At 46.6% G+C, this 26,771-nt stretch overlaps 1 protein-coding gene across 2 annotated transcripts in view; it reads left to right on the forward strand.

Moving 5' to 3' along the window:
- Positions 1-1,205: 1,205 nt before the first annotated feature.
- Positions 1,206-26,771, forward strand: part of SORL1 (sortilin related receptor 1) — a 108,921-nt gene continuing 83,355 nt past the window's right edge. The window contains exon 1 of one of the 2 annotated variants that reach the window (XM_081889721.1): positions 1,206-1,224. Coding sequence is in view for 1 of the 2 variants with exons in the window: in XM_081889720.1 (XP_081745846.1) it covers positions 2,579-2,902 (324 nt within the window). In the remaining variant the exon portion in view is untranslated. Of the gene's footprint in view, positions 1,225-2,521; positions 2,903-26,771 lie in introns of those variants that run through there. The other variant, XM_081889720.1, reaches the window with a different exon arrangement.

A 26,771-nucleotide genomic window follows, 5' to 3' on the forward strand; every position in this document is an offset into this window, starting at 1 on the left:
GCGCGAAGCCGCGCGGGGCTGCGGAGGGTGTTGCGGAGCTGCCTGCGCTCCAGGGCTTCTTGCAGCTCCGCGCCACCCCCCGGATCCCGGCGCGAAGCCGCGCGGGGCTCCGGAGGGTGGCGCGGAGCTACCTGGGCTCCAGGGCTTCCTGCAGCTCTGCACCACCCTCTGGATCCTGGCGCGAAGCCGCGCGGGGCTCCGGAGGGTGGTGCGAAGCTGCCTGCGCTCCAGGGCTTCTTGCAGCTCCGCGCCACCCCCCGGATCCCGGCGCGAAGCCGCGCGGGGCTGCGGAGGGTGGTGCGGAGCTGCCTGCGCTCCAGGGCTTCTTGCAGCTCCGCGCCACCCCCCGGATCCCGGCGCGAAGCCGCGCGGGGCTCCGGAGGGTGGCGCGGAGCTACCTGGGCTCCAGGGCTTCCTGCAGCTCTGCACCACCCTCTGGATCCTGGCGCGAAGCCGCGCGGGGCTCCGGAGGGTGGTGCGAAGCTGCCTGCGCTCCAGGGCTTCTTGCAGCTCCGCGCCACCCCCCGGATCCCAGCGCGAAGCCGCACGGGGCTCTGGAGGGTAGCGCAGAGCTGCCTGCATCCCGAAGCCTGGTGCGCGCTGAAGAGCGCCCCTGGGCTTCACGCACCTCTCCGCAAGCCTGGGGAGACCAGTGTGGCTCCCTAGGCTTGCGGATATCAGGCTGTTCTGGGGGCTGGGGTCGGGGGAAGCTTGGGCTTCCCCCGCGCCTGCCCCGTGCCTGGGGAGGGGAAAATTTTTTTTCCCTTTATTCTCCCCCCAAAAAATTAGGTGCGTCTTATGGGGCGGTGCGTCCTATGGGGCGAAAAATATGGTAGTCAATATAGGCACAGAGTTAAATTTTTTAACATTTTCTAATGGTGGTGTGCCTCGAGATTTTTTTCATGAAACAAGTGTGCCTTTGCCCAAAAAAGGTTGGGAAACACTGCATTAGGACATCAGAGAAATCTTTACAGGGTGTCTTGTGATGACAAACGAGACTAACAGTCCCTTGTTGCCTGCCTCTTGTATACGGGACACCCCATTGGCTGAGCAGTTGTGACATCATGGAATGTTCCCCAAAGATTCTAAGCACATGTCGGAAAGGAACCAGCTATGGAATGCTGACAATTTAGGAGCCTGGCGAATGGTCCAAGGGAACTTGACGCTGCAGCACCAGTGAAACTGAAAAGATGGAGCAAGGAAGATGGGAGAAGCAGTGATCAGGTATGTGTGAACCACCTCTAAAGGAAATGGAAACACTAAGCACACAATAGCGGTAGGTCATTTTATACCAGGGTGGCTAAGCTATGGTTAGCTAGATGTGCCTGGACTCCAAATCCCATCAGCCCCAGCTTGCATGGCCAATCGTTAGGTATGATGGGAGATATGGTCACAGGTTAGCCACCCCTGTGATCTATGTGTAGTCAGATCATCACCTTTCCCATGAGTGCTCCTCCTCACTGCTTAAGAGGGCCAGTGTGGTGTAGTGGTTAGAGTGCCGGACTAGGTCTTGGGAGAACAGGGTTCAAATCCCCACTGGGATGTGAAGCTGACCAGGTGTCCTCCGGCCAGTTGCTGCTTCTCTCTCTGCCTAAATTATCTCAAAGGGATGAAATGAATAGGTGGATCTGTACACGCATTACTATGAGTTCCTTACTGAAAAGGTGGGATATAAATGCAGTAAGTAAATAAATAGATATTGAATAAATAAACATAACGCTAGAACAAAACGGATGCATTTTCCAGCTCCAACATATTTAGTATGCTGAGCTTACCCTCTTTCGTTTTACAACATAAGAAAGTAAAGGAAGAAGAGCCGGCTGGATCAGGCCGCTGCCTTCATTCATACCCCCGCTTAGCTTCAGAAAAGCGGTTGTCACATGAGACCATGGGCTCTTCTGCAAAGCTCTAAAGGTGCTTTGAAACGCACACGTGCAGGCACCAAAACACACCGCAGGGAACCCGGAGGAACCTTTCCAAGGCTTCACCTTCTTCTTTTTGCGCTTGCAAAGAAAACATTTCTGCGCGGGGCGAAACAAATAAAGGCGATGTTATTGACTTTTTTTTTTTAATTCGCGAAAGCCCTTTCGCTTTTAAGGTCCTGCTGCTGTACTTCTGGGAGGTCAAAGCCAGGAGCAGGCAAAGAAGATTACGGAGAAAAGCGTGCGTGCGTGCGCGTTTTGTGGGGGTGGGGGGATGACACGTGACTTGCACCCGCACACCGTGGCCGGCTGGTGCAAGCCAGAGGCTGCAAATACAAACAACAACAACAACACCAGAGCGAATAATTTCGTTACGCGCGCGCTCGCTCGCTGCTTTGCCCCGCACCGCGCAAAAGGCAAGGAAGGGTTGCAATGCCCCGGGAAGCAGCGCGTGCAGCCCCGGGCCCGTGGCGCGCGCCGGAGCCGAGCTGCCTGCAGCTGGCCTGAATCTGCTCGCTGCTGTTGCTCCCTCGCCACCCCCCCCCTCCCCGCCGCCACCGGGTTTCCCGGCTTTGCAATCCTATTGCACATTCTGTCCTGGCGGCGGCGCCCCACTTTGCAGCTCGCCAAGCCGGCGGAGCGCGGAAGCAGCGAACATGGCGACAGGGAGAAGCCGCGCCGGGGAGCCGCGCTCTCCGCTCCGGGAAACGGCCGCCCGGTTGGCGATGCCGCCGCCGCCGCGTCTCGCCCTCCTCCTCCTCCTGCTCTCCGCTTGCAGCCTCCGGCCGGCCGAGTCCGCCGGCAAGACCTTGCGGCTGCACGCCGCTTTCACATCCCGAGCCCAGGACCGGGGCTTCGAGGTGCTGCGGGCGAGCAGTCCCGATGGCACAGTCAGGCAGCCGCCGCCGGGCGAGATGCTGCGGAGCAAGCGGAGCGCCGCCGCCGCCCAGCAGCAGGAGTCCATGAAGGTGTACGGACAGGTGAGCGGGCACCTTTGGGGCCACCTTCTGGCACCCCTCCATCGCCTTCTCTCGCAAGGCTCCCCCCGATTTGGCAAGCCAGCCAGCCAGCCAGCCAGCATCGCGCGGAATTTGGAGCGGGGAGGGGGCGCGCTCTCTGCTTCCAGGTCCTTGCGTTTTCTTTGCAACATCCTCCACTCCACCCCCTCTTTGCAAAAGGAGCTTTTGTTATGCCCCCATCTTTGCGCGGCGCTGTCTGGTTGGAATGCACGCAGTTCTCAGTCCAATGTTCCTTCGTTCCCCGCCGCCTTTGAGCCACGCGCGGTTTTAAATTGGGTAGTGGGCGCCCTTCTGTTCGCCCTGCCTCTTCCTCTCCCCACCATCATACTCCGCACCCCCCTCTCCAAATGAATCAGGGGCTCTGGGCTTCCTGGCTCTTAGGCGATCTCTCTCTTTGCTTTTTTTTGTGGCGGCGGGAGGTTTGCGACTCAGGTGACTCGCGGGTCCAGTTGCAAGGGTGGTTGGTGGTTGTTGTTGTATCACACGCGTAACTGGTGGGAATCGAACTGTAAATATTTCATCTTTGGAATCGTTCCGTGTCGGATGCAAACAATGCAGTGCGGGGAACGGAGCGCTGCCGCAGCTTCTCAGCCGCTGCTCGGGCAGGAGGCCAGTTTTGAGCAACCTTGGACCACACTGTCATTTTTATTTTGTAATTTTTTTTTTCTCATCTTGCAACCTTCTCCCTCCCAAAAGTTTAAAAGCGTCAGACTGGGATTCAGGTTGCCACTGTTGTTTTTTGCTCTGGAAAAAATGGCAAGGAATTGGTGCAACTCAGGTTAGCTTTGCAAATTAGTTAACTAGTCCAACATTGTGACATAGCCCTTTTTGTTTGTTTATGGTCGATGGAAGGAAGGAAAGAAAAGATATCCAACTTTTGCAAGAGCTCCTTTCATGGACACCTGATGGCAGTTCTGCATCGCCATAGGCGAGCAGCTGTTTACAGTGCCTTTCACCTTTTTGTCACAGGCTACTCTTTCTGAGATCCATCCAAACTAGAGATTTACCGTAATTCTCATCTTAAATTCTGGGGCAGTTTAATTGGCACATCCCCCCTGGGAACAAGAGAAACGCACCTGTGACTTAACTTAAGACAGTTGTCTCAGGAGTGGGTCTGACACACCTTGCTGTTGCTTATGCAGGTGAGCAGGGAGGAAGTTACTTCAGGAGAAAAAAGCCCTGGGGTAGCAATTCCTGGATTTTGATTGTTCAAACATCTTATTGTTTTGCCTGTTTGCAAACATGGGATGGCAGCAGGCATCTCATACTGAGTCCTTTCAGAGAAACAAGTCTTTTTTTTTTGCTTTTGAGTTTCCCTTTCTCCTCTTCCCTCCAAATCCCTTTTCCTTTTGTGTTGTGTTTTTGGTTGTAAGCCCTGAGGGTGGGGACCGTTTTATCACTGACATTGGTAGGCTGTTCTGGGAACCTCCCTCCCCCAACTGAAGAACAGGATAAAAGAGTTTAAATAAAAAACAAACCAACCAGACCCTCTTTGAATGATTTGCCACAGGGGAAGGTGTGTAAGAGGATAATACCACATTCCTCTGAACATGAAATCTCTCAAATGCATCAAGTTGCATACCTGATAATAAACAGGTGCAGATTGCGTGTTTGATCACTTTAGGCCGGAGAGTAGTGATAGGTTTCTGGGTACCAAACACAGTGGTACCTCAGGTTACAGACGCTTCAGGTTACAGACTCCACTAACCCAGAAATAGTACCTTGGGTTAAGAACTTTGCTTCAGGGTGAGAACAGAAATTGCGTGACAGCGGCGCAGCAGCAGCAGGAGGCCCCATTAGCTAAAGTGGTGCTTCAGGTTAAGAACAGTTTCAGGTTAAGAACGGACCTCTGGAACGAATTAAGTTCTTAACTCAAGGTACCACTGTAGTCTCCAGCTATTGTTGGACTACAACTCCCATCATCCCTAACTAGCAGGACCAGTCGTCTGGGATGATGTGAATTGTAGTCTAAAAACAGCTGGAGACCCAAGTTTGCGAAACACTGATAGAGATTTTTCATCTGGCCTCCATCGTAACCTCTGATCCCAAGGTACAACCCCCCCACGCCCCTGCTCCAAAACATGCACAAAAGAACATAGGAAGCCGTCTTATTTCATGTCTGACTGTGGATCCACCTAGCTCAGCACTGACAAGCAGCAGCTGTTCAGGGTTTGCAGCTTGAGAACATAACTGGAGATGGCGAGGATTGAACCTGGAAGCTTCTGCATGCAAGGCAGGTGTCCTACCACTGAGCTAGGGCCTTTTCCACATGGGAAGCTGCCTAACACCGTGTCAGACAGTTGGTCCATCTACCCCATTATTGTCTACACTGATTGGCAGCAGCTCTCTGGGACTTCAGACAGGCCTTCCTCCCAGTCCTGATCCTGGGACCATCTGCAAGCAAAGCAAATTATCTGCCTCTGACCTATGGCCCGTCCCCTAAAAACACAAGGTTCTGTGCCTTGGACACCTCCACCCAAGCTGAGATGCAGCCAAGGGACTCCTTAACCTCCTCTTCTGCATCATTAACAGAGCATGGGATTCCTGCCTTGCAGGGGGTTGGACTAGATGACCCTTGGGACCCTTCCAACTCTACAGTTCTATGATATTCTCTCTCTCTGTCTGTCTGTCTCATGAACAAGACACAGGGAAATGGTACTGAGCAGCTGAGTTCCGAAGGCCTGTCTTACTGTTCCGGGGAATGAGGTTTAAAAGCCTGTATTTTCATTACGACACTTGGATCTCCCTTTCCTCCAAAGTGCTGTGCAGACTTCTTCACCCCCTGCCTCCATTTTACTCACACAACAACCCTGCATAGTAGATCAGGCTGAAAGACAGTGAGCAGCAGCTTCCAAGGTCACCCAGTGAGTTTCGCAGCTGAGTGGGATTTTGATCCCTGATCTCTCAAGTCTGTGCCTGATTCTCTAACCGCAATACCTCAATTGGTGGAGCCATGGTTTGCTGGCTGGCACCTCACCCTATTCTGTATGGCCTGTTAAAAACAGCTAGGCCAGAGCATAGGTGGGGAGCCTCCAGTCCTTGGGCCCCAATATGGTCCTCCCAACCTCTCCATCTGGCCCGCTGGACCCTCCTCATCCGGCCACAGCCACAGCCATCAGTTGCCTTGCTTTGTGCCTTCCTTGAGGCTTCTTGCCTGGCTGGACTTTGTCCTTGAACTCTGATCATGCCTCTTGCTTGCCTGCTGGAAGGACAGAGGGGAATGGGTGTGTGTGTGTAGAAACTACCCCACTGTAAAAGGTAAAATTTACAATTTTTTGCTACGTCCACTTTTGGTTCCGGCCCCACCCACTACCATTGGGATGTGGCCGCTGGAAGATTGTTGAGAAGGGAAGTTGGCCCTCCGTCAGAAAATAATGTTCTCTCCGGCCCTGTATTGGCCCAGTGAATTAGAGGACTCATGTTTCGTTTTGGGAGGGAGGGTGCTGGACTTGTACGAAGTGTTAGAAAGGAGCAGAGTTAGAACATCCTTGTGGAAAGACTCTTCTTATCCGTGCTGAAATCAAAGAGTTACTTGCATTTCTAACAGGCTGCCGGATCCGTTTTCAGAAATGGCAACCACTATTTTTAGGCGATACAGAAAAGGAGCATTCAGAGCACAGTTATGCTTCCTTAAAGGCGTTCCCAGACTTTATCCAAATTGTACTTATTTGGCTCTTCCCATTAAAAAAATCTTTTGGCCTTTTGTTGATGGCGTGCGTCCACATGTTGGACTGGTTTGCATTTATATTCCTTCTTTCCACCTAGTTTCACAGATCTTATATATATATATATATATAACAGAAACTTGAAGCAGAAGTGACCCCCACTGTGAACTATAGAGTAGACCGTAAAGAGGTTTATTGATCCAACACATTTCTACTCCTGCTGGACTTCCTTCAGAGAAAGTCTGAAAACTGATTCAAAATATATAGGCGCTACCTCTCTTCTATTTCTTATACTACCTTATTTCATTTGCCTACGGCAATCGAATGGTTTTCAATTTTTGCTTCTGCTTTCACTTCCTTTTGGGGGTTCCTGTTTTTGTTGCATACTTTATTTTTAAAATAGTCCTGTGAAGAATAGTGAAATGTAGCCAGATTGAAAGGACAGCAACATCTCACTTCCAATATCAGAGGGGATAGCGGTTCAGAAGGTATTCAAGCCAAAGATGCTCTGCAGCAGAGAAGTTTTCACTTGTCGTTTTAAATGCCGCTCAGTGAAATCTCCTGGGGCAGGGAGTTCCACAGGGGCACTTCATTGGAACAGGCCCTCTCCCATATTCCCACCTACTGTGACACAGATGATGGTGGAATATAGAACAGACCCCAGTTTGATTTTAAATCATAACGTATATGGTTTTCTGATTTTAACACATTATATGTTTGTTTTTTTAAAAAAATGTGTGGTTTTATAGATGATTGTTCTAAAGCGCTCTTATTTTTCCTCTTCTGCGTAAACTAAGGTTTGCAAGCCAACAGCAACAAACTATGGATTTAAGCTGTGCTTTGTTGCCAATAAACAAACCACAGTTAAGCCTTCCCATGGGATCTTGAATTGTAAGCCAGGGTTGTCATCACGGTATACCGAACTGTGGTTTATTAAACAATGGCTTAGCATTATGTGTGAACCTTTCCCAGTGGCTTAACTGTGGTTTGTTTGGCAACAAAGCGTAGCTTAAATCCATAGTTTGTTGCTGTTGGCTTGCAAACCTTGGTTTGCTATAACTATGACGTGGCATTCTGTGTGAATCTAGCCCACTTCCTTAACCATGGTGTATTTATTTGATGACCCACCCTAGACCCTCATCAGGCTACAAAGACAAGGTCAGTTAGGGGTGACAGTCAGTGGGGGAGCAGGCATGAGACCCCTCCACCGATTGTCCAAGACTGGCACTCTTGGAACACTGTTTCCCCCTGCAAGATCAGCATCGTCCAAGAGCCTTGGGGATCCAGCTTGCTAGAGGCTTCACAACCCCACCTACCATTTTTGCCGCCCCAGGTAGGCAGCAAAATCAAGAAGTAGGGTGGCTGGATAACTAGGAACATGGGAAGAAGCTGCCTTAGTCCATCTAGCACACCATGAATTTGCCTCCATCTCCTCCAGATGTACGGGACGCGGGTGGCGCTGTGGGTTAAACCACAGAGCCTAGGAGTTGCCAATCAGAGGGTCGGCGGTTCGAATCCCCACGATGTGGTGAGCTCCCGTTACTTGGTCTCTGCTTCTGCCAACCTAGCAGTTTGAAAGCACGTCAAAGTGCAAGTAGATAAATAGGTACCACTTCGGTGGGAAGGTAAACGGCGTTTCCGTGCGCTGCTGTGGTTCGCCAGAAGTGGCTTAGTCATGACCCGGAAGCTGTACACCGGCTCCCTCGTCCAATAAAGCGAGATGAGCGCTGCAACCCCAGAGTCGGTCACGACTGGACCTAATGGTCAGAGGTTCCTTTGCCTTTTACCTCCAGATGTTGCTGGACTGCAGCTCCCATCAGCTCCATCAAGCATGGCTGATGCGTAGGGATGATGGGAGTTGTAGTTCAGAAACGTTGGGAGAGCCGAAGATTCCTTGTGCCTGGTCTGCACTGCCAGGCCACGACTTTCCAAGGTTTCAGAGAGGGCACATTCCCAGTCCTAGCTGGAGATGCTGGGGATTGAATCTGGGACCTTCTGCAGGCAAAGCAGATGCTCTTCCACTGAGCTGTAGCCCCTCCCAAAATAGATCCACTGGATCCACTGAGGTGGATCCACCTACTTCAGTACTGCCTTCACTGACTGGCAGCACTTGTCCAGGATTTTGGACAAGGCTCTCCTATAGAGATGATGGGGATCGAACCAGGAAGCAGATGTTCCACTGCTGAGCCACAACCCTTCCCATAGCCTCCTGTATTTAGAATGGTGGATCACCCGGCCCCTGCCTGTGCCCTCTTTATTTCTTTGTTCTCCGCTCAGACCCACACACCCTGTTCTGCTAGCAGAAATTGAAAGCTTATCTGTCGGAGGATTTACTTTCAGGCAGATAACTTCCCACAGTTATTACGTGTCACATGGCTTTTATTTACCTCCCACCCCACAAATAAAAGCAGACACAATGACAGCCTTTTAAAACCCAAAGAAAAACAAAAGCTCATCCCCTGCATTACGATTTCTCCTTATATCGACATTGATGGGTATATTTTTTTTAAAACCCCCAGTTATTCCCAGAAGTGTTCTGGTTATCTAAATTTCATGGCCAGGCTGAATATGTCATTGTAACCTTGTGTCAACAATGTGTTGTGTTGCATCAGCTGTCTGGATATCCAAGTGTTTTCCTCCATGCCCCTGGGGCTGTTTGGATGAAGGGAGTTTGCACGAAATGCTAATAGCTTTCCAAGATCAAACAGGATTCTTGCTTATCCTCGCTCATCATGGTTATGTTTTGGGGCCCACCTGCACTGTTCATTTAAAGCAGCATCGTAGCACTTGACGGTAAACTGTCATGGTTTTCTCAAAAGGACCTTGAGAACTGTCGTTTGTTATGGGTGCCGAGCGGTTGTTTGTTTAGTTGTTTAGTCGTGTCCAACTCTTCGTGACCCCCATGGACCAGAGCATGCCAGGCACTCCTGTCTTGCACTGCCTCCTGCACTTTGGTCAAACTCATGCTGGTAGCTTTGAGAACACTATCCAACCATCTCGTCCTGTCATCCCCTTCTCCTTGTGCCCTCCATCTTTCCCAACATCAGGGTCTTTTCCAGGGAGTCTTCTCTTCTCATGAGGTGGCCAAAGTATTGGAGTCACAGCTTCAGGTTCTGTCCTTCCAGTGAGCACTCAGGGCTGATTTCCTTAAGAATGGAGAGGTTTGATCTTCTTGCAGTCCATGGGACTCTCAAGAGTCTCCTCCAGACCATAATACAAAAGTATCAATTATTCGGCGATCAGCCTTCTTTATGGTCCAGCTTTCACTTCCATACATCACTACTGGTAAAACTATAGCTTTAACTATACGGACCTTTGTTGGCAAGGTGATGTCTCTACCTTTTAAGATGCTGTCTAGGTTTGTTATTGCTTTTCTCCCGAGAAGCAGGCGTGTTTTAATTCCGTGGCTGCTGTCACCATCTGCAGTGATCATGGAGCCCAAGAAAGTAAAATCTCTCACTGCCTCCATTTCTTCCCCTTCTATGTGCCAGGAGGTGATGGGACCAGTGGCCATGGTCTTCGTTCTTTTGAGCGGTTGTTAGGAGGCCCCTTATTCCCCTTGTAGATCTACAGTTCCCAGAGTTCCCTGGCAAGAGGGATTGATGGTTAAACCACTCTGGGAATGTGACATTTCAATTTGGAATAAGAAAAGAAGAAGAGCCTGCTGGATGAGGCCAGTGACCCATTTAGTCTAGCATCCTGTTCTCACAGTGGCTAACCAGATGCCTGTGGGAAACCTGCAAATCAGGATCCGAGCATAAGAGCAGTCTACCCTTCTGTGGCTTCCAGCAGTTAGTATTCAGAGTCGTTCCTGCCTCCAACCATCCTGGCTAGTAGCTGTTGATAGGGCAGGTTCTCCTTCATGGAGAGCACGTGTTGCGGTGGGAGCAACCATGACATCCCCTGTTGCTGGGCGGGTCAGTTTGGATGGCCACGGATTTGAATGGGCACCTCCAGTGTTGCTGGGGAAAATTGACTGTTGCAATTTTATTTGATTGATGGGGGTGCTATATAGGTCCCTGTGCGCAGCGTTGAGCTTCCTCTTTTCGCTGCGCACATCGGATTACCTGCCCACCCTCCCTTTATTTAGGGTTTGTTTGCTATGCCTGCCATGGGGTCGTCTGCTTTGGAGCAGGGGCCTGGTAGGAATTTTACCATTTGGCTGATTGGCTGGTGCCATTTGGGTTTAGCCTACTGTGTAGCAAATCGTCACAACTTGTAAGGTTGTGGGTAAAGGTAAAGGTAAAGGTAAAGGGACCCCGACCATTAGGTCCAGCCGTGGCCAACTCTGGGGTTGCAACGCTCATCTTGCCCGAGGGAGCCGGCATACAGCTTCCGGGTCATGTGGCCAGCATGACTAAGCCGCTTCTGGCGAACCAGAGCAGCGCACGGAAACGCCGTTTACCTTCCTGCCGGAGTGGTACCTATTTATCTACTTGCACTTGGACGTGCTTTCAGACTGCTAGGTTGGCAGGAGCAGGGACTGCGCAACGGGAGCTTACCACATCATGAGGATTCGAACCGCCGACCTTCTGATCAGCAAGTCCTAGGCTCTGTGGTTTAACCCACAGCGCCACCCACGTTCCTAAGGTTGTGGTTAGGCATTGGTTAATTTTTTGGTTGGTGGAGGGGATGTGGTTGGCTGTGCCTGCCCCTCCAATGCTGCTGCTGCAAGGGTATTCCATTAAAGGAATCCAGGGGCTCCCCATGCTTTTGTCCGTATCTCTGACAAAGGGCTAGGGCCATGCAAGAGCCCCAGGGAGCATTTGGGGAGAGGTGTGAGCCTGGCACCCATCTTTATTCTCTCCCCAAAATTGCTTACCCTTACTGACTTCCGCACGGGTGTGGTTGTCAGTTCTGTTCCTACCTCCAAGTGGGACCAGATAGTCGCTAACCAGTGCCTGAGCAATCACTCACTTACTGTAATTCAATAAAGTTGTGGCCAAAATTATGCCAAAAACCAAAACAAAAATGATGTGTGAACGTGTTTTTATTCAGGGGTGTCTTGGGGGTCCTTGACATGCAACCTTGTCCTCCATTAATTTGTCTGAGCCACCTTTAAAGCCATCCAAATTCATGGCCGTCACTGTGGGAGTGAGTTCCATAGCTTAACTTCCTGTCTTGGTCTTGCTATTTTTAGTAGCAGTATTTAATCACCTTCCACACGTGTCTCAGCGCAGTGTCCAAAATATAATAAAAACAGCTAACGAATAACACAGAAAAGACAACAGATAAAATTTTAAAAGCTCTGCTCCCAAATCACTCCCAAGTCACCACTCCCAAGTGGTGTGTTGCCTCCTGAGATCTTTGGAACTTGAGAGAGACATTCTCCCGCAGACTGCAGTGACCCCACAGTCGAGATGTAGGGAGCTTTTGGCAGACGATTTGGATTCCACCTTTAAATTATCTGGACTGAGCACATGGCCCAGGAATCTTCTAGGCCTGGGGTTTTAGAGGAAGATGGCGGGCAAGCTGTAGTTTATTGAGAGTGCCGGCAATTGAAGCTCTGTTAAGGGTAAACCACAGTTCCCAAAATTCTTTGGTGTGTGTGTAAATGTGCATTAAATGTGGTTCAAATGTGGATGTGAATTTGTTTGTTTAAACCTATATTTTGTGCTTCAGTTATTGTGAGCTGCTCTAGCCTTTGCAGAGTAAGGCTTGCTTTCAGCTGAATTCTTGAAGCAGACAGGTTGAAATTAATGAACCTAACTTTGTCGTGTCCATTAATCAAGGGGTCTACTTTGAGAATGACTGGCACTGGATACAACAATCCTGTGTGATTAGATTATTTGTGGTTTTAGACTGAATGAGGGAAGAAAATAGCTTGGGCCTGTTTTGCTTTTTTAAAAACAACAACAACAGCAACAACATTTAAAGTGGTTTGTGAAGCCAGCTTCGTTAGCGTAGTGAAAATGGATTTCTGTGTTTGCCATGAACCATAGTTAATTTTAACCCAATTTGCTGGCTTGTCAGCCATGGGCCTTTTCCAAGAACAATCAGACCTTAACCTCCTAGTATTCAATTTTCTTCATAGCAGGATCTGTTTGGCATCTCATAAAAATGGCTTGATTAAGGGGGAAAGCTCTATAAACATTAACTTTTGCTTAGTTTAGATAATGCCCCTCCCTTACAGCTGTTAAAAAATTAGTTATTACACAGAATTAGTTCCTTATAACCCTATTTCACCATCTCATTACTGCTCCAGCCCTGCAGGAGTGAATTATTATTTTAATTATGCAGATCAGGAAACTGAGGCTTGAGAGGTGAAGTCTGGCTCACGGCCACCCAGTAAGTTGGCAGCGGTTGGGACGGGCAGCTGGATCCTACAAAAAGCAGGCAGAAGTTCAGTTCCCTTCCCATCTTTATCTCTGTGCATCTGACTCCCAAAATAGCTAAACATTTCATCTCCATCTGTTGTTCTCAAGGCAGTTTGCAAGTTGAATGTGTTTCTGTTGTCCCACCAGGGAGCTGGTGATGAAATAAAGATATCTTGATCAAAATGGCAGGATAAGGAAGAAATCCTTTTTTCTCTGAAAGTCCCAGACTTTTATTCTCCCTACCTGCCGCATTACAGTTGTACCTTGGTTCCTGAACGCCTTGCAAGTCAAAAGTCGTACGCTGCAAACCTGGAAGTGATTGTTCTGGTTTGCGAACGTTCTTTGGAACCTGAACGCCCAACAGGGCTTCCACGGCTTCTGATTGGCTGCAGGAGCCTCTTGCAGCCAATCAGAAGCCACATTTTCGTTTCCAGATGTTTTGGAAGTCGAACGGACTTTCGGAACGGATTCCGTTCGACTTCCGAGGTACGACTGTACTTACCTTCCAAAGGAATCAAGCACACCCCCATTCCCGATCCTGCATCGTAGTGGAGTAGTGGCAAATTAAGAAGTACAGTGGTACCTCAGGTTAAGTACTTAATTTGTTCCAGAGGTCCGTACTTAACCTGAAACTGTTCTTAACCTGAAACACCACTTTAGCTAATGAGGCCTCCTCCTGCTGCTGCGCCACCGGAGCCTGATCTCTGTTCTCATCCTGAAGCAAAGTTCTTAACCTGAAGCACTATTTCTGGGTTAGTGGAGTCTGTAACCTGAAGCGTATGTAACCTGAAGCGTATGTAACCTGAGGTACCACTGTACAGAGTCCCTCCATGATAGTCACAGCCACACACCCTTCTGTGATTATACAACAGGATAGCTCAGCTTGTTAAGGCATGGTGCTGATAACGCCAAGGTTGCTGGTTCGATCCCCGTATGGAAGCTGTACTAGATGATCCTCAGGGTCCTTTCCAGCTCTTCAATTCTATTATTCTTTGATTCTAATGCTGTACAAGAATAATAATTAGGGATGCAGTGCAACAATCTATGCAGATTTCTATGAGCCGTCTTTTGGCTAGATCTGTTTTCTGTGCATGTACATGGGCAATTGGATTTGGAGTGCTCCAGTCTCTTCTTTTGGAGTGACTTAAGCTGTGTTTCCCTTGAACTTCTGTTGTACACAATAGGACTTGAACACAATTTCCTTGAAAATGAAGAACCTTGTTTGCAAATGCTTAGCTTTGGAGCACAGAGCTCCTCATTGTTCTTCCTGCGCGCCTTCTCCAGAGTAACCTCAGGAGCCAATCCTCTGTGGTTGACTCATCTCCTTTCATGCTGAAAGTACACTGGAGACTGGGACCCTGCAGCTGAAATCATAATGGGTTTTGGCCCCTGTGACCCCAGCCTGTGACACCTCTATCCTGCATCCAGCATTCTTGCAACGTCTTGAGTGGGAAAAGGGATTGTTTTATCTTTTTATGAAAACATCCAAATGGGACCGCTTTCTCATGTGAAAAACATGGGAGAAAGATCTGGGTTATGTGATTAAAGACAGAATTGAGACAATTGTGGTCAAGCAACCATGGGAAGACAGTTTTCATTAAAATTAAAGAGATTGCAGTAAAAATCATACACCAATTATATAGGATACCTGTTAGGGTTGCCATATTTCAAAAAGTGAAAATTCAGACAGAAAGGTTTTGGGGAAGCAGAGTTGTTGACCTTTTTTTTTTATTTAGTATGACAACCCTAATACCTGTACAATTGGCTCATTTGACCTCCACGATTAGCCCTGGGTTCAGGAGGATATGCAGCACTGAAAGCACTTGTCTGATGTACATAAGGAACTGATTAACATTACAAGTGATAATATTGAATTTTCTTTGTTTAAGGGACATAAGGTTATCAAGTCTAAGGACTGGATTTCGCATTTGTTAACTGCGACTAGACAAACTGTCCCTCAACAGCGGGAATTTTTGGATTCCCTAAACTTACTTGCGTGGTTGAAAAGGATTTGGAGTTCAGCAATAGCAGAGCAAATTACCATATTTTTCGCTCTATAAGACGCACCAGACCACAAGACGCACCTAGTTTTTGGAGGAGGAAAGCAAGAAAAAAAATATTCTGAATCTCAGAAGCCAGAACAGCAAGAGGGATCGCTGCCCAGTGAAAGCAGCAATCCCTCTTGCTGTTCTGGCTTCTGGGATAGCTGCGCAGCCTGCATTCGGTCCATAAGACGCACACATATTTCCCCTTACTTTTTAGGAGGGTAAAAGTGAGTCTTATAGAGCAAAAAATACGGTACATGTAAAACCTGGTTTGTGCAGGGAAGAGAGAAACCACAATAATTTTACGCCACCTGGTAGAACTTTATTACATATGCACCAGGCCAGCACCCAACAATGCCAGTCATGGATACAGTGGTGCCCCGCAAGACGAATGCCTCGCAAGATGGAAAACCCGCTAGACGAAAGGGTTTTCCGTTTTGGAGGTGCTTCGCAAAACGAATTTCCTATGGGCTTGCTTCGCAAGACGAAAATGTCTTGCGAGTTCCTGCGGGGTTTTTTTCCTTTCCCCCCCCTTTTCCCCAAGCCGCTAAGCCGCTTATCAGCTGATCCGCTAAGCCGCTTATCAGCTGATCCGCTAAGCCGCTTATCAGCTGATCCGCTAAGCCGCTAATGGGCTTGCTTCGCAAGACGAAAAAACCGCAAGACGAAGAGACTCGCGGAACGGATTCTTTTCGTCTTGCGAGGCACCACTGTATTTGGCAACTTTCATGTCATACTTATACTTATCAAACCTTTATTAGGCATTATGCGAATAAAACCATAAAAGAGAAAATAACATATAAAGGCCTTGAAATATATATAAAAGGGCAGCAGTTGGCTACATACATATATATATATATATACATATAGAGTCAATGGTTTTCTTTGTTAACCTGCTCCTTGGAGGACTGCTACCAAAAACTCGGCTACCCCCGCCGTTACCCTTTGGTCAACGTCGGATAGATAGAGTCCCACACATTCACCTTGCTGGGGTTCCAGACCACCCGAGAGAGGGGACAGCACGCGTTGACGGAGCGTACTGTACAATGGGCAATGAAAGAGAATATGCTCTACAGTGTCCGGGACATTCATAGAACATCTGCAGAATCTCTTGTTTCTAGGAATATTTTGATATCTTCCCCTGACAAATGCTGAGGGAAAAACATTCAAATGGGCCAGCATAAAAGCCCTACGTTGGGCTGGGATTATTAATTTAGTGACGTAATTGGCTCTGCTATCTAAGATATTTAAATCATAGAATATGGGGGAGCAGATTTTGTTTACAGCTGCCATAATATTTTGTCTCTCGACATCCTTTAGTCTAGTTAGGATATTATGGAAAATGTATTGCTCGTTAGAATTGTACAGGGGCTCCAGCTCGATGCCTAAAGATTCAATCTTTTTTCGAGGTGCTGATACCATCTTGATTTATAGGAGTCATTGAGCAAATCAGCGAGCAGACTTGATGGAGGGCAGCGAAAATGGCAGCGTAACCAGTACTTTATTGAGGTGGACCATGCCCAATATTCCATTGTGTGTATGCCTATTTCTGCACACATTGTTTCATATTTGATCATAGCTGGGAGTCCAAGAATACGTCTCAGAAAGCTGGAGTGAATCTTTTTAAAATCACTGTTATATGCTTGGACCCATAGCGGGATTCCATAGAATATCTGGGATTGCACTTTTGTTTGAAATATCTGATTGGCCGCAGGAATAAATTGATTACCTTTCTGATAGTAAAAACGGGCAACTGCTGATGAGGTGCACTTTGCCTGTTTTGTGGCGTTTGTGCGATGGGTTGCCCACCCTAAATTGCTCTGGAATAAGATTCCCAGATACCTATAGATTTTCACTTGTTGGATTTCTTGCCCTCTTATTTTCCATTTCTCTAATTTCCAACCATTCGAGAAGACCAAAATTTTTGTCTTCTCATAATTTATAGAGAGTTTGTTGCATTCGCAGTAAAGGATCAGTGAAGATATAAGACGTTTCAGACCCAAGCTCGTTAATGATAGTAGGACAGCATCGTCTGCGTATAATAAGAGAGGAACTGGTTTCTGATTAAGTTTAGGGGCATGTGATTCTATTTTTTGAAGGTAATCTGGCAAGTCTGATAGAAATAAATTAAATAGAAAGGGGGCAAGGACACACCCTTGTTTTACCTCTTTCGAGTTAGGGATGTCTGATGAAAGGTGACCTTTGGTGTTAAGTTTGACTTGGCAGGTATTGGAAGAGTGTAGATTTTGCATTAGAATCAATAAGCGCTGATCAATTTTTAATTCTGCGAGTTTCCTCCACAACTTTGGGCGGTCAATTGAGTCGAATGCACCACGAAAATCTACAAAAGCAGCATATATCTTAGATTGCCTTTGGAATCTGTATTTTTCAACCAAGTGCATAAGTATAAGACAGTGGTCTAGTGTAGAGCAACCTTTGGAGAAACCTATTTGTTCTTTCCCTGGTAAATTTAGATTTTTCATCCAGGTAAGGAGTTTAGATAAGAGGTGCTTGGCGTAGATTTTCCCTATCACTGATAATAGGCTTATCGGTCTATAATTCCTTGGTTCTTTTGGGTCGCCATTTTTAAAGATTGGGATAATTATTGATCTTAACCATATCTCAGGTATGATCCCATATTTATCTATGAGAGTAAACAGTTGAGCTAAGGGTTCTGCCCACCAATCTATATAGGTCTTAAATAGTTCTATTGGTAGACCGTCTGGCCCAGGAGATTTCCCCGATTTGAAATTTTTAACTATCGCAACTTTCATGTATGTGACATGATCCTTAGAACTTGTTAATCTTTGAGGAGGTTGTGATGGATCCTGTATAGTGCACTGGACCTATTGCTGTAAGTGTTTTGTGTTTTGTATTGTGTTTAGTTTAGTTTTGGCTAAATAAATTTGATTTACAAAACCCACATGGATGATGGATAATTAAATACTTACTTAGTTCTGCTACCCGAAACACTGGAATTTTCAGATGAGATTTGTGCTGTTTTACCTGCCAATATGCCAATATGTAAGTCCCACGCGGTGTAAAAACTGAGATATGAAAGCTAGGAGCTAAATGGCACCTTGAACCTAGTTTATGGGTGCAACAATGGAATGTCTAGGCACGCTTTTTTATAACAAGAAAACAAAGCCAAAAATGTATGAGCTGCAGCTAAAATATTATGTTCGTTTTTCACATGGTCTGGTCCTTCCCCTGTCCGCCTACCCCTAATATTCTTAAGAGGGTCTCGGTCAGGTTTATCTCCATCTGACTGTGTCCTAGGTTTCAGCCCATCTGTTTATGTCTAGAGGGCTAGTCCGTTCTAGCAAAAACAACAAGGAGTCTTATGGCAACTCAAAAGACTAAGAAATCTATTCTTTATTATGTATTTAGAACTCAGTGACCCAGTGCAGAGTCAGACACAGTGTTCTTGATCTGCAGATTGTGATCGAGAGACTACGAACAGGTTGCTCACCTGTATTTTTCATCCTTCCCGTCTCTCATGTGACTGGAATCTTGTTGTTTATGCATAACTGTTTAGCATTGCACTTGCATTGGGCCGAACAAACTGTGGTGAGGGCTAAGGCTTTGGGAACTGTGATTTGAAAGCAGATTTTGATATTTATTTGTAATCTTTTGTACCTTGCCTCTTAATGTTTAAGATCGCCAGGGCGGATTACTAAAGACATGATGCAAATAAGAGTAATTTAAAACAATTCAAGCTATTTCAGAAGAAGTTTAGTAGTGACTCATCGGGGGCGGGCTGGGGGAGCTCATTTTAGCATGGATGAAAAGCAACATCTTCCATGTCTGCAGCACTTTGCAAAGAATGAGCAGTCATAACATATGTTTGTATGTTACTTTCTCTAATGTATAGCCCCTTTTTTGCAGACTTTCCCCCCAACATATGTGTTTGTTTACACATTGGTTGGTAGAACAAAAATGCGAATTTTGAGGATGAAAGTGAAAGTGTTTCGGCTTGTGTATGGGATTGAGAAGTGTGAATTTGCTAGTTTCTCATTAAAATGCAAAACAACCACAACAACCCCACACACTTTAATTTCTCTGCCATCCTTAGTGACCCCTAACCTAGAACCAGATGCTAGGTACACCACAGAGAAAGGGAAAGGAATTGGAGACTGGGAAAAACTTAGGTCCTGGCTATCTGCAGGGCTGTATTCTCCTCTACAAACCTGCCCAGGCTCTGAGATCTTTAGGGGAGGCCCTTCCCTCAGTCCTGCTACCCTTTCAGGCACTCTTGGTGGGGACGTGGGAGAGGGCCTTTTTGGTGGTTGCACCCAGACTTTGGAAGTCCCTTCCTAGAGAAGCTAGACTGGCTCCCTCCTTGTTGTGCTTCCGCCAGCAGGTGAAGGCTGCGGTATTCCTTTTTAAGGGAAAGGGCTTCAGTAATGACAGTTTTGTTCTTTTAGAGTTTAATTGCAACAATCTTTTATAGGTTTTTAGCTTTCTGTGTTTTATCGGTGATGTTTTAATTAGTGTACGCTGCCTTGAGTCCCAGTCTGGGGGAAAGACTGGGTATTAATCATGATACAAATCAGGGCAAGAATATTTCCAGTTGTACGGTTTTAGGATTCATTACAGTGCGGCAGGGCTGGGGAGTTGCTGGCCCCTCAGAAGTGGTAGGGTTATAATTCCTACCGTTCCTGAGAATTGGCCATGGTGGCTGGGACTGTTTAGCATTGCGCTTGCATTGGGCCGAACAAACTGTGGTTAAGGCTAAGGCTTCGGGAACTGTGATTTGAAAGCAGATTTTGATATTTATTTGTAATCCTTTGTACCTCACCTCTTAAGGTTCAAGATCCCATGGGGATTAGGGAGTTGTGCCAGCACTGAAAAGGCATTAAAGGGGTTCTAGGTAACCCTGAAAGACCCTCTCCACCTGTGGGGAAAGGCTGCAATCTTAGAGCAATCTTAGTTAGCCTTAAGTGTACGTTGCTACAGATGTAACATGATTTGCTAATGCAGATCGCTTGTCAAGGGGGGGTGAAGGAATTGTTCTCAATAGGAGAATGAAGAAGAGCCAGCCAATTATAGGTCCCACAGTCCGTCCTGCAATGCTTGTACCATACCAATGAGGGTGAAGCGACTGGCACATCTCCGCTCTGGGTTCTGCCTCTTGCCGGAGGTTGGCAGAACAATGAGAATGGCCTTTTGTGTCTGTTGTCCTCCCCGCCCCCCAGTCTCCTCCTAATGCACATTAAGGCCTCGCTGGAGAGAGGAGAGGGGGTGTAACGTAGCTCTTGTCTTGAAATAGTTGCTTTCACGCTGGAACCCGGCAGGTGAAGTTTCACTAAGGTTGGTTTATGGAACGGCATTCAGGCGATGCTTCTGTTCTCCCTCCCCACCCCCTTCTCCTTAGAACAAAAAGAGGAAAGCTGCAGCTCAGCCGTTCAGATCCAGGGTGGATTTGTTATGCAACGGCGTATTTCCCCCCCAGCATTTAGACTTCGGGCAGCATGTGGATTAATTCTGTTCTGCCAGTCTGGTGGAACTGGCTATGGACGGTAATTCCAAAACAAGCTGGTGGCTTGTGCAGATGAGCTGACAGGCCTGTGATGTTAGAAGCCCGGAAAACTGCCTTAACCCAAGGCTACATTCACACAGCAGTTTATTCCATTCCGTTTCCCTAACTGCTATATTTGAGCTTTCTCACAACGTAAAATCTGCATGCAGAAAACTAACTGTACATAGCACACCTTCAGCGCTCATTTCTGTGTTACTGGGTTCCAGAAAAAGAAAAATCAGTTTGCAGCCCCCTTAACCCAGAAAATGTCAGTTATTAAAGTGATGAAATTTGGTGGGGGGTATTCTGCCATATAGATGTTCCCTGCTGTTTTCATGGGGGAACAGAAGCAGGCATGGGCAGAAATGGGAGTGGGGTGGGGGAGTAGCAGCGATGTTGTCCAGTGGCTTCCATTGTTGTGAATGAAATTCATTGTGAAATGCTTATTTCTTGGACAAAAGGCCACAGTTCCATAATGCAACAGGTACCGCAGTGTGAAAGGAACGCTAGAAAATGGAACAGAAGCACTAGCATTAAAATCAGGAAAAGTGACACAATTATCCCTATGTCTGAATGGACCCCAAGGCAGACCTTTGGGTCCATCTAGGGCAGTATTCCAGGGTTTCCCAAACTTGGGCCTACAGCAGTTTTTGGACTACAGTTCCCATCACCCCTGACCACTGGTCCTGCTAGAATGATGGGAGTTGTAGTTCAAAAGCAACTAGAGAGCCAAGTTTGGGAAACCCTGGTCTACACTGACAGGCAACGGCTGTCCAGGATTTCTTGCAGAAGTCTATTTCAGACTTACCTAGAGATGTGAGGGATTTGCATGTGAGGAGTGTTCTTTACCGTTGAACTCTGGCCTTTCCTTTCAGTAATGTTACTGCCTTAATCTAGATGGCATTTATTTATTTCAGACAGATACACACACACACACACACACACACACAAACACGCCACTTAATTATTTGCATTTCTAAGCAGTGTACAGAGAAACAATCCACAGAGATGGAACGATAAAAGAGTGTCGCAACATGGGTGAAAGGACTGCACCACTTGCAGCTGCTTCCCCAGGTAGCAAAACTCCCTGCCAGTAAGAAATAAACCAACCCTAGGCCATTTTTTGATGCGCAAACATTTACAGATCCTTCCCGTTGCTCTGTGAAGCAGCACAGTTCATTCTGGAGCCTCGTGCTCTGTCCACCTCATTTCGTTCTGCCAGGCCTGATTCATTACAGGGAAAATAGCTATTTACAAGTCAGCCTTTCAGAGTTTTATGACTCAAATAAACCCGGCCTCCTCAACATGATGGGGATTAAGACATAAATTTGGGCATTGTGGTCTTGCGGGGGGGGGGGGGGAAGAAGCCAGGAAGCCCAGATTTTATTGACTCATCACAAAAAAGAAAAAAAAAGAGAAAGAAATCCAGTGAAGGCGTTTATTGGGTTTGGGATTGTGAAGGTGGTTTTCGAGTTCAAAAAGGCTAGTGTCTTGTGGCCCCTGCTGCTTGTCGTTCTCTCCTGCTTCCAGTTTCCTTACTCAGTCCTATCGCATGATTTGGCGGCGCCAGATTCACATTGTGGTTTTGCGAAAGGCACACGCGTCAGTTCCCTCCTCGAAACCTGAAGGAGGTCTGAAACCTTCTTGTGTCCACATCTTCAAATCTGTTCTGACCCTTTCGGCTGAAGCTGCTTCTTTGTGAAAACGCAATTTGCCTCATTGCATCGCGTACACTGGAGCTGGGGGGAACCTCAGGCCTAAGGGCCAAACATGGCTCCCCAGTCTTCTCTATCCGACCCCTAGGACTCTTCTCAGGCCGTACCCCTCAGTAGGCCGTACTCTTCACTGACTCTGTCTGCACCTTCCTCGAGTGCTTTGGCTTGGCTGGAATGAGTCCCCGAACCTGGGTTCGAATCCCCACTGGGCCACAAAGCTCATGGGTTGACCTTGGGCCAGTCACAGCCTCTGGCCGTAACCTGCCTCAGGGTTGTTGTGTGGCTAAAAATGGAGAGGAGGGGAACCAAAGGTGGGATAAAAATGTAACAACAAATAAATGAAAACAAATGTGGCCCTCCGGTGGGAAAAGGTTCTCCACCCTTGACAGAACATCATGTATATTATTGAAAGAGATGGTCGTGTTTTGGGTTTAGATGCTGAAATTCGCATCATAGACTCATAGGATGGTAGAACTGGAAGGGAGCATGAGGATCAACTGATCAAACCCCCTGCAATGCAGGAATCTTTTGCCCAATGTAGGGCTTGAACCCATGACCTTGAGATTAAGAGTCTCGTTCTCTACCGACTGAGCAATCCCTCTGGTGCGTCCTGCCTCTGCTGCAAACTCGCAAAGCCGCACATAACTCTCTCAGCATCGACTGGCAGCGCGAATAAAACTGGCCTGCCTTACACAATTGTGGTTAAGGGTTGCTGAAAGAGTTTATGTGAAATGCTCTCAATTCTGAAGCATTGCAGAAGGGCTGAGTATTATAAATCAGTTTGCCAGGATCTCTGTACAAAGAGGAATAGCTGAGATGCAGGCATGGTAGCAAGATAGCCTGTTGTCTGCTCCAAGCATTTGGGATTGCAGTGGCACCTCGGGTTACAAACGCTTTGGGTTACAAACGCTTCAGGTTACAGACTCGGCTAACCTGGAAGTAGTACCTCAGGTTAAGAACTTTACTTCAGGATGAGAACAGAAGTTGCGCGGCAGCGGGAGGCCCCAATAGCTAAAGTGGTACCTCAGGTTAAGAACAGTTTCAGGTTAAGAACAGACCTCCGGAACAAATTTAAGTTCTTAACCAGAGGTACCACTGTAGTGTCAAACCTATCTGTCTGGGTGTGTCCCTTGCTCCCCAATTGGAATAAAACTGGAAAGAGAAGTGCTGGTGTTCATATCTCTCGTATGAAAGAAACTGGTTTTGTATTGGGGCTTCCTACAAGTAGAGATGAGAGAGGCTGAGCAGAACAAATCTTTCTGCTGCATGCTACGCTCAGTGCAGGGTTAATGTTACCAGCAGCAAAACACCTGCTTCCAACTCCTGTTTACTTCTTAAGGGCGGCTCCATTAAGGAAAGCTGTTCCTGGGGCAACTGAGTCCAACCACATTGTCTGAGTCACGAACAGGTGATTAATTAACAGCTGAATGAATGCTTGAAAACACCTCCGGCAGGCTGAATCTTCTGGGAGCTAAGTATAAATATCAGGGTGGGTGTTGAGGCGTCACTGTGTTGCAAGCTTCTGAGTGCTGTCTATCACACTGTTGAAATATATGTGACATGCACACACGCACACAGAGCTGCCACCTCAGCCTGCGCTGCTCGCCAACCCCACTGATCGTGATGTGGCACTACAGAACCTCCAATGGGGGACTGTGTGATGACAGCCTTACATTTTTATGTGTATGGGAAGATATATATGACTTACAGCATTGATGAGAGGTGTATGGATACAAGGAGAAGGAAGCAATGGATGACCCTGGATGGACTATATGACATGGCTTGTAATAAGCTGTCATGTTTGGGGTTACAAATATTTATAGGAACAGAAGACAGGATGAAAATTAAGGTTTTGGTCATGGTGTGTGTGTTGGGGGGGAGAAGCCAGTGCATTTGAAAGATTGGTTTAGCGTGAGTGAAAGCAAACTTAGGCTTTTGAGGAGCGCTTGAAGGAGCTGGGTGTATTTAGCTTGGAAAAGAAGGGACTGAGAGGAGATACAATAGCCATCAAATATCTTAAGTGCTGTCACGTGGAAGAAGAAATATGTTCGTTTTCTCCTGCTCTGGAGTGTAGGACTCAAACCAATGGCTTCAAGTTACAAGAAAGGAGATTCCGACTAAACCTTTGGAAAAAACTTTCTGACTGTGAGAGCTGTTTGACAGTGGAACAGACTCCCACGAGAGGTGGTGGAGTCTCCTTCCTTGGAGGTTTTTAAGCAGAGGTTGGATGGCCATCTGTCATGGATGCTTTATTTGAGATTCCTGCATTGCAGGGGGTTGGACTAGATGAACCTTGGGTCCCTTCCAATTCTTAAGATTCTATGATTTATTTGTGATTAAAGTATCTCCTGCCCTTCGTTTCATAGGGGCCCAGGGTGGCAAACAAATGCTAAAAAACGTCCTTTAAAAAAATCTAATACAGATGCAGATTGTCATGCAAGCATCTTGCAAGCATGACATCAGTGGTTAAGCATGATGGCTTTCTCTGTCACACATGTTTCTGACTGCCAGTTGCTGGAAAAGGCAGGAGGGGAGAGGACTTCTTGAGGTTCCTATGAGAAGAAAATCCTCACCTGTACAATTGAAAGGGGAAAAGTGACCAGCTTCTAAGCTTATTTTTGTTTGTTTTCATGTGTGAAAACATTTGAATCCGTCCGGCCTGTGTTTTAAAACACACACAAGGTAACAAGCGATTGCTTAACATTTGATATGGGATATAAAATCATGCAGCATAAAAAACCCCACAGCACTTCCTCAAAATGGCAACCAGCTATTCCCCCAAAGAGCGGTTGATATGAATCAATTGTTGGATGTCTTGTGAAACGTGTTGGTCTTGGCCAGAAAGGCAACAATTCATCATCCCTTTAGGGCAGGCACACAGTGTGAGGGTCAGAACTGAAAAAGTCCTTTCTGGTGCTTCCAGTATCTGGAGTCCAGACTGGTTTTGGCAGAGATGGGGAAACTATGGAACTCCCTGCTTGTTTGAGACCAGGCAGGTGCTTTCCACGCTACTCTTTTCAGCCCTGCTAAAAACATCATTGTTCGGCAAGTCTATCCACATATATAATGTGTTTTAATATGGTCTGTACCTTATCGTTGATTTAAATTATTTTTTGAAAGTTTTCAGTAGCTGTGGTTTTTAAAAAATAATTTTTATTAATTTTTCTAAATTACATTTCAAAATATTCATTTAAACAACCTTAAATCAATGACTTCCCTTCTTCTCCTTCCGTGGTTCATTTTGCATACCATACTATACACCCCTGCATATTTTACATGAACCAAATAATTCAGTAATTCATTGTTACATCCATCAAAACTTATTTACACTGTTGAATTTATCTTAATGCTACCAGCATTTTAAAATAAACACAAATTTCACCTATATATTCAGTAAACATTTTCCAGTCTTTAAAAAACTTGCATTCTTCTTGTTCTCTTATTCTATTAGTCTGCAAGCTGCGCGTATTCCATCAGTTTAAGTTGCCTTAAATAGCTGTTTTTAAAAGTTTTTTTTTTAAAAAAACGAATCCCTTTATTATTATTTTCTTTTTGTAAATAGCTTTGAGGTTTTATTACAATCAAACAGTTTCTGCACTTTTTGGAAACAAATGAATACATTTTTCCCCAGCTGGATAAATGAGTATGTACCACGAGGATCTACTTGTTAGAGTTTTAAGTCTTGTTTAAATCTATTTGTTGTTTGTTGTTGTGTTTGTATCTTATGTGTGAATCACATTGAGACAGAAGTTTAGAAGGCTATTGATAAATGAATTGCAATGATACAATAGTGAAATAAAATTAATAATACTGAGCCAGGCCATTGGTCCAACTAACTTAGTATTGTCTGCACTGACTGGCAGCAGCTCTCCAGGGTTTCAGGCAGGGATCTCTCCCAGACTTGCCTGGAGATGCTGTGGTTTGAACCAGAGACATTCTATATATGAAGCAGATGCCCCACTCATGAGCTGGGGCCCTTCTCTCAAGACGCAGGTACCCACATGGCTGCCTTATACTGTCAGACCATTGGCCAGTCTAGATCAATATTGTCTACACAGACTGGCAGTAGCCCAATAGTCAGGGATGATTGGTGCTGTCATTGAGCAACATTTGAAGGGCCAGAGGTGAGCTATCCCTGATCTAAGGCTTTAAACCGTCAACACCAGCAGTTGCTATATTTAAGAAACGTGGAATTATATTTTGAAATAACTACGGGCCACAGAACGGAAGAACACAGAGAACAAAGCAATAAAAACACTAATTAAGGGAGGAGGGTCTGTCACTGATTATGGTCCTTAGTATATAATGGGCGGAACAATTAGAATAAAGCAGCTCTAAAGAAATGTTAATGGAGTTCTGCAAAGTTTGAATGTCCCTGAATCACAGTCAGAGTAAGGATGTTGGCATCTGAACCCAACTGGGTTGTGGTCAGAAACTTCTGCTCTCCTACACGGGCGATAAACGGAACTGCGGGGCTGCGATACCTTTGATAATTCCTTGCTTGCTGCACTTTGCCAAGCGGCTTTGCATAGAATGCTAGGTCTTGTTGTTGTTTAGTCGTTTAGTC

This window comes from Podarcis melisellensis, assembly GCF_964234715.1.
Source record: "Podarcis melisellensis genome assembly, chromosome: 15".
Classification (NCBI taxonomy): domain Eukaryota; kingdom Metazoa; phylum Chordata; class Lepidosauria; order Squamata; family Lacertidae; genus Podarcis; species Podarcis melisellensis.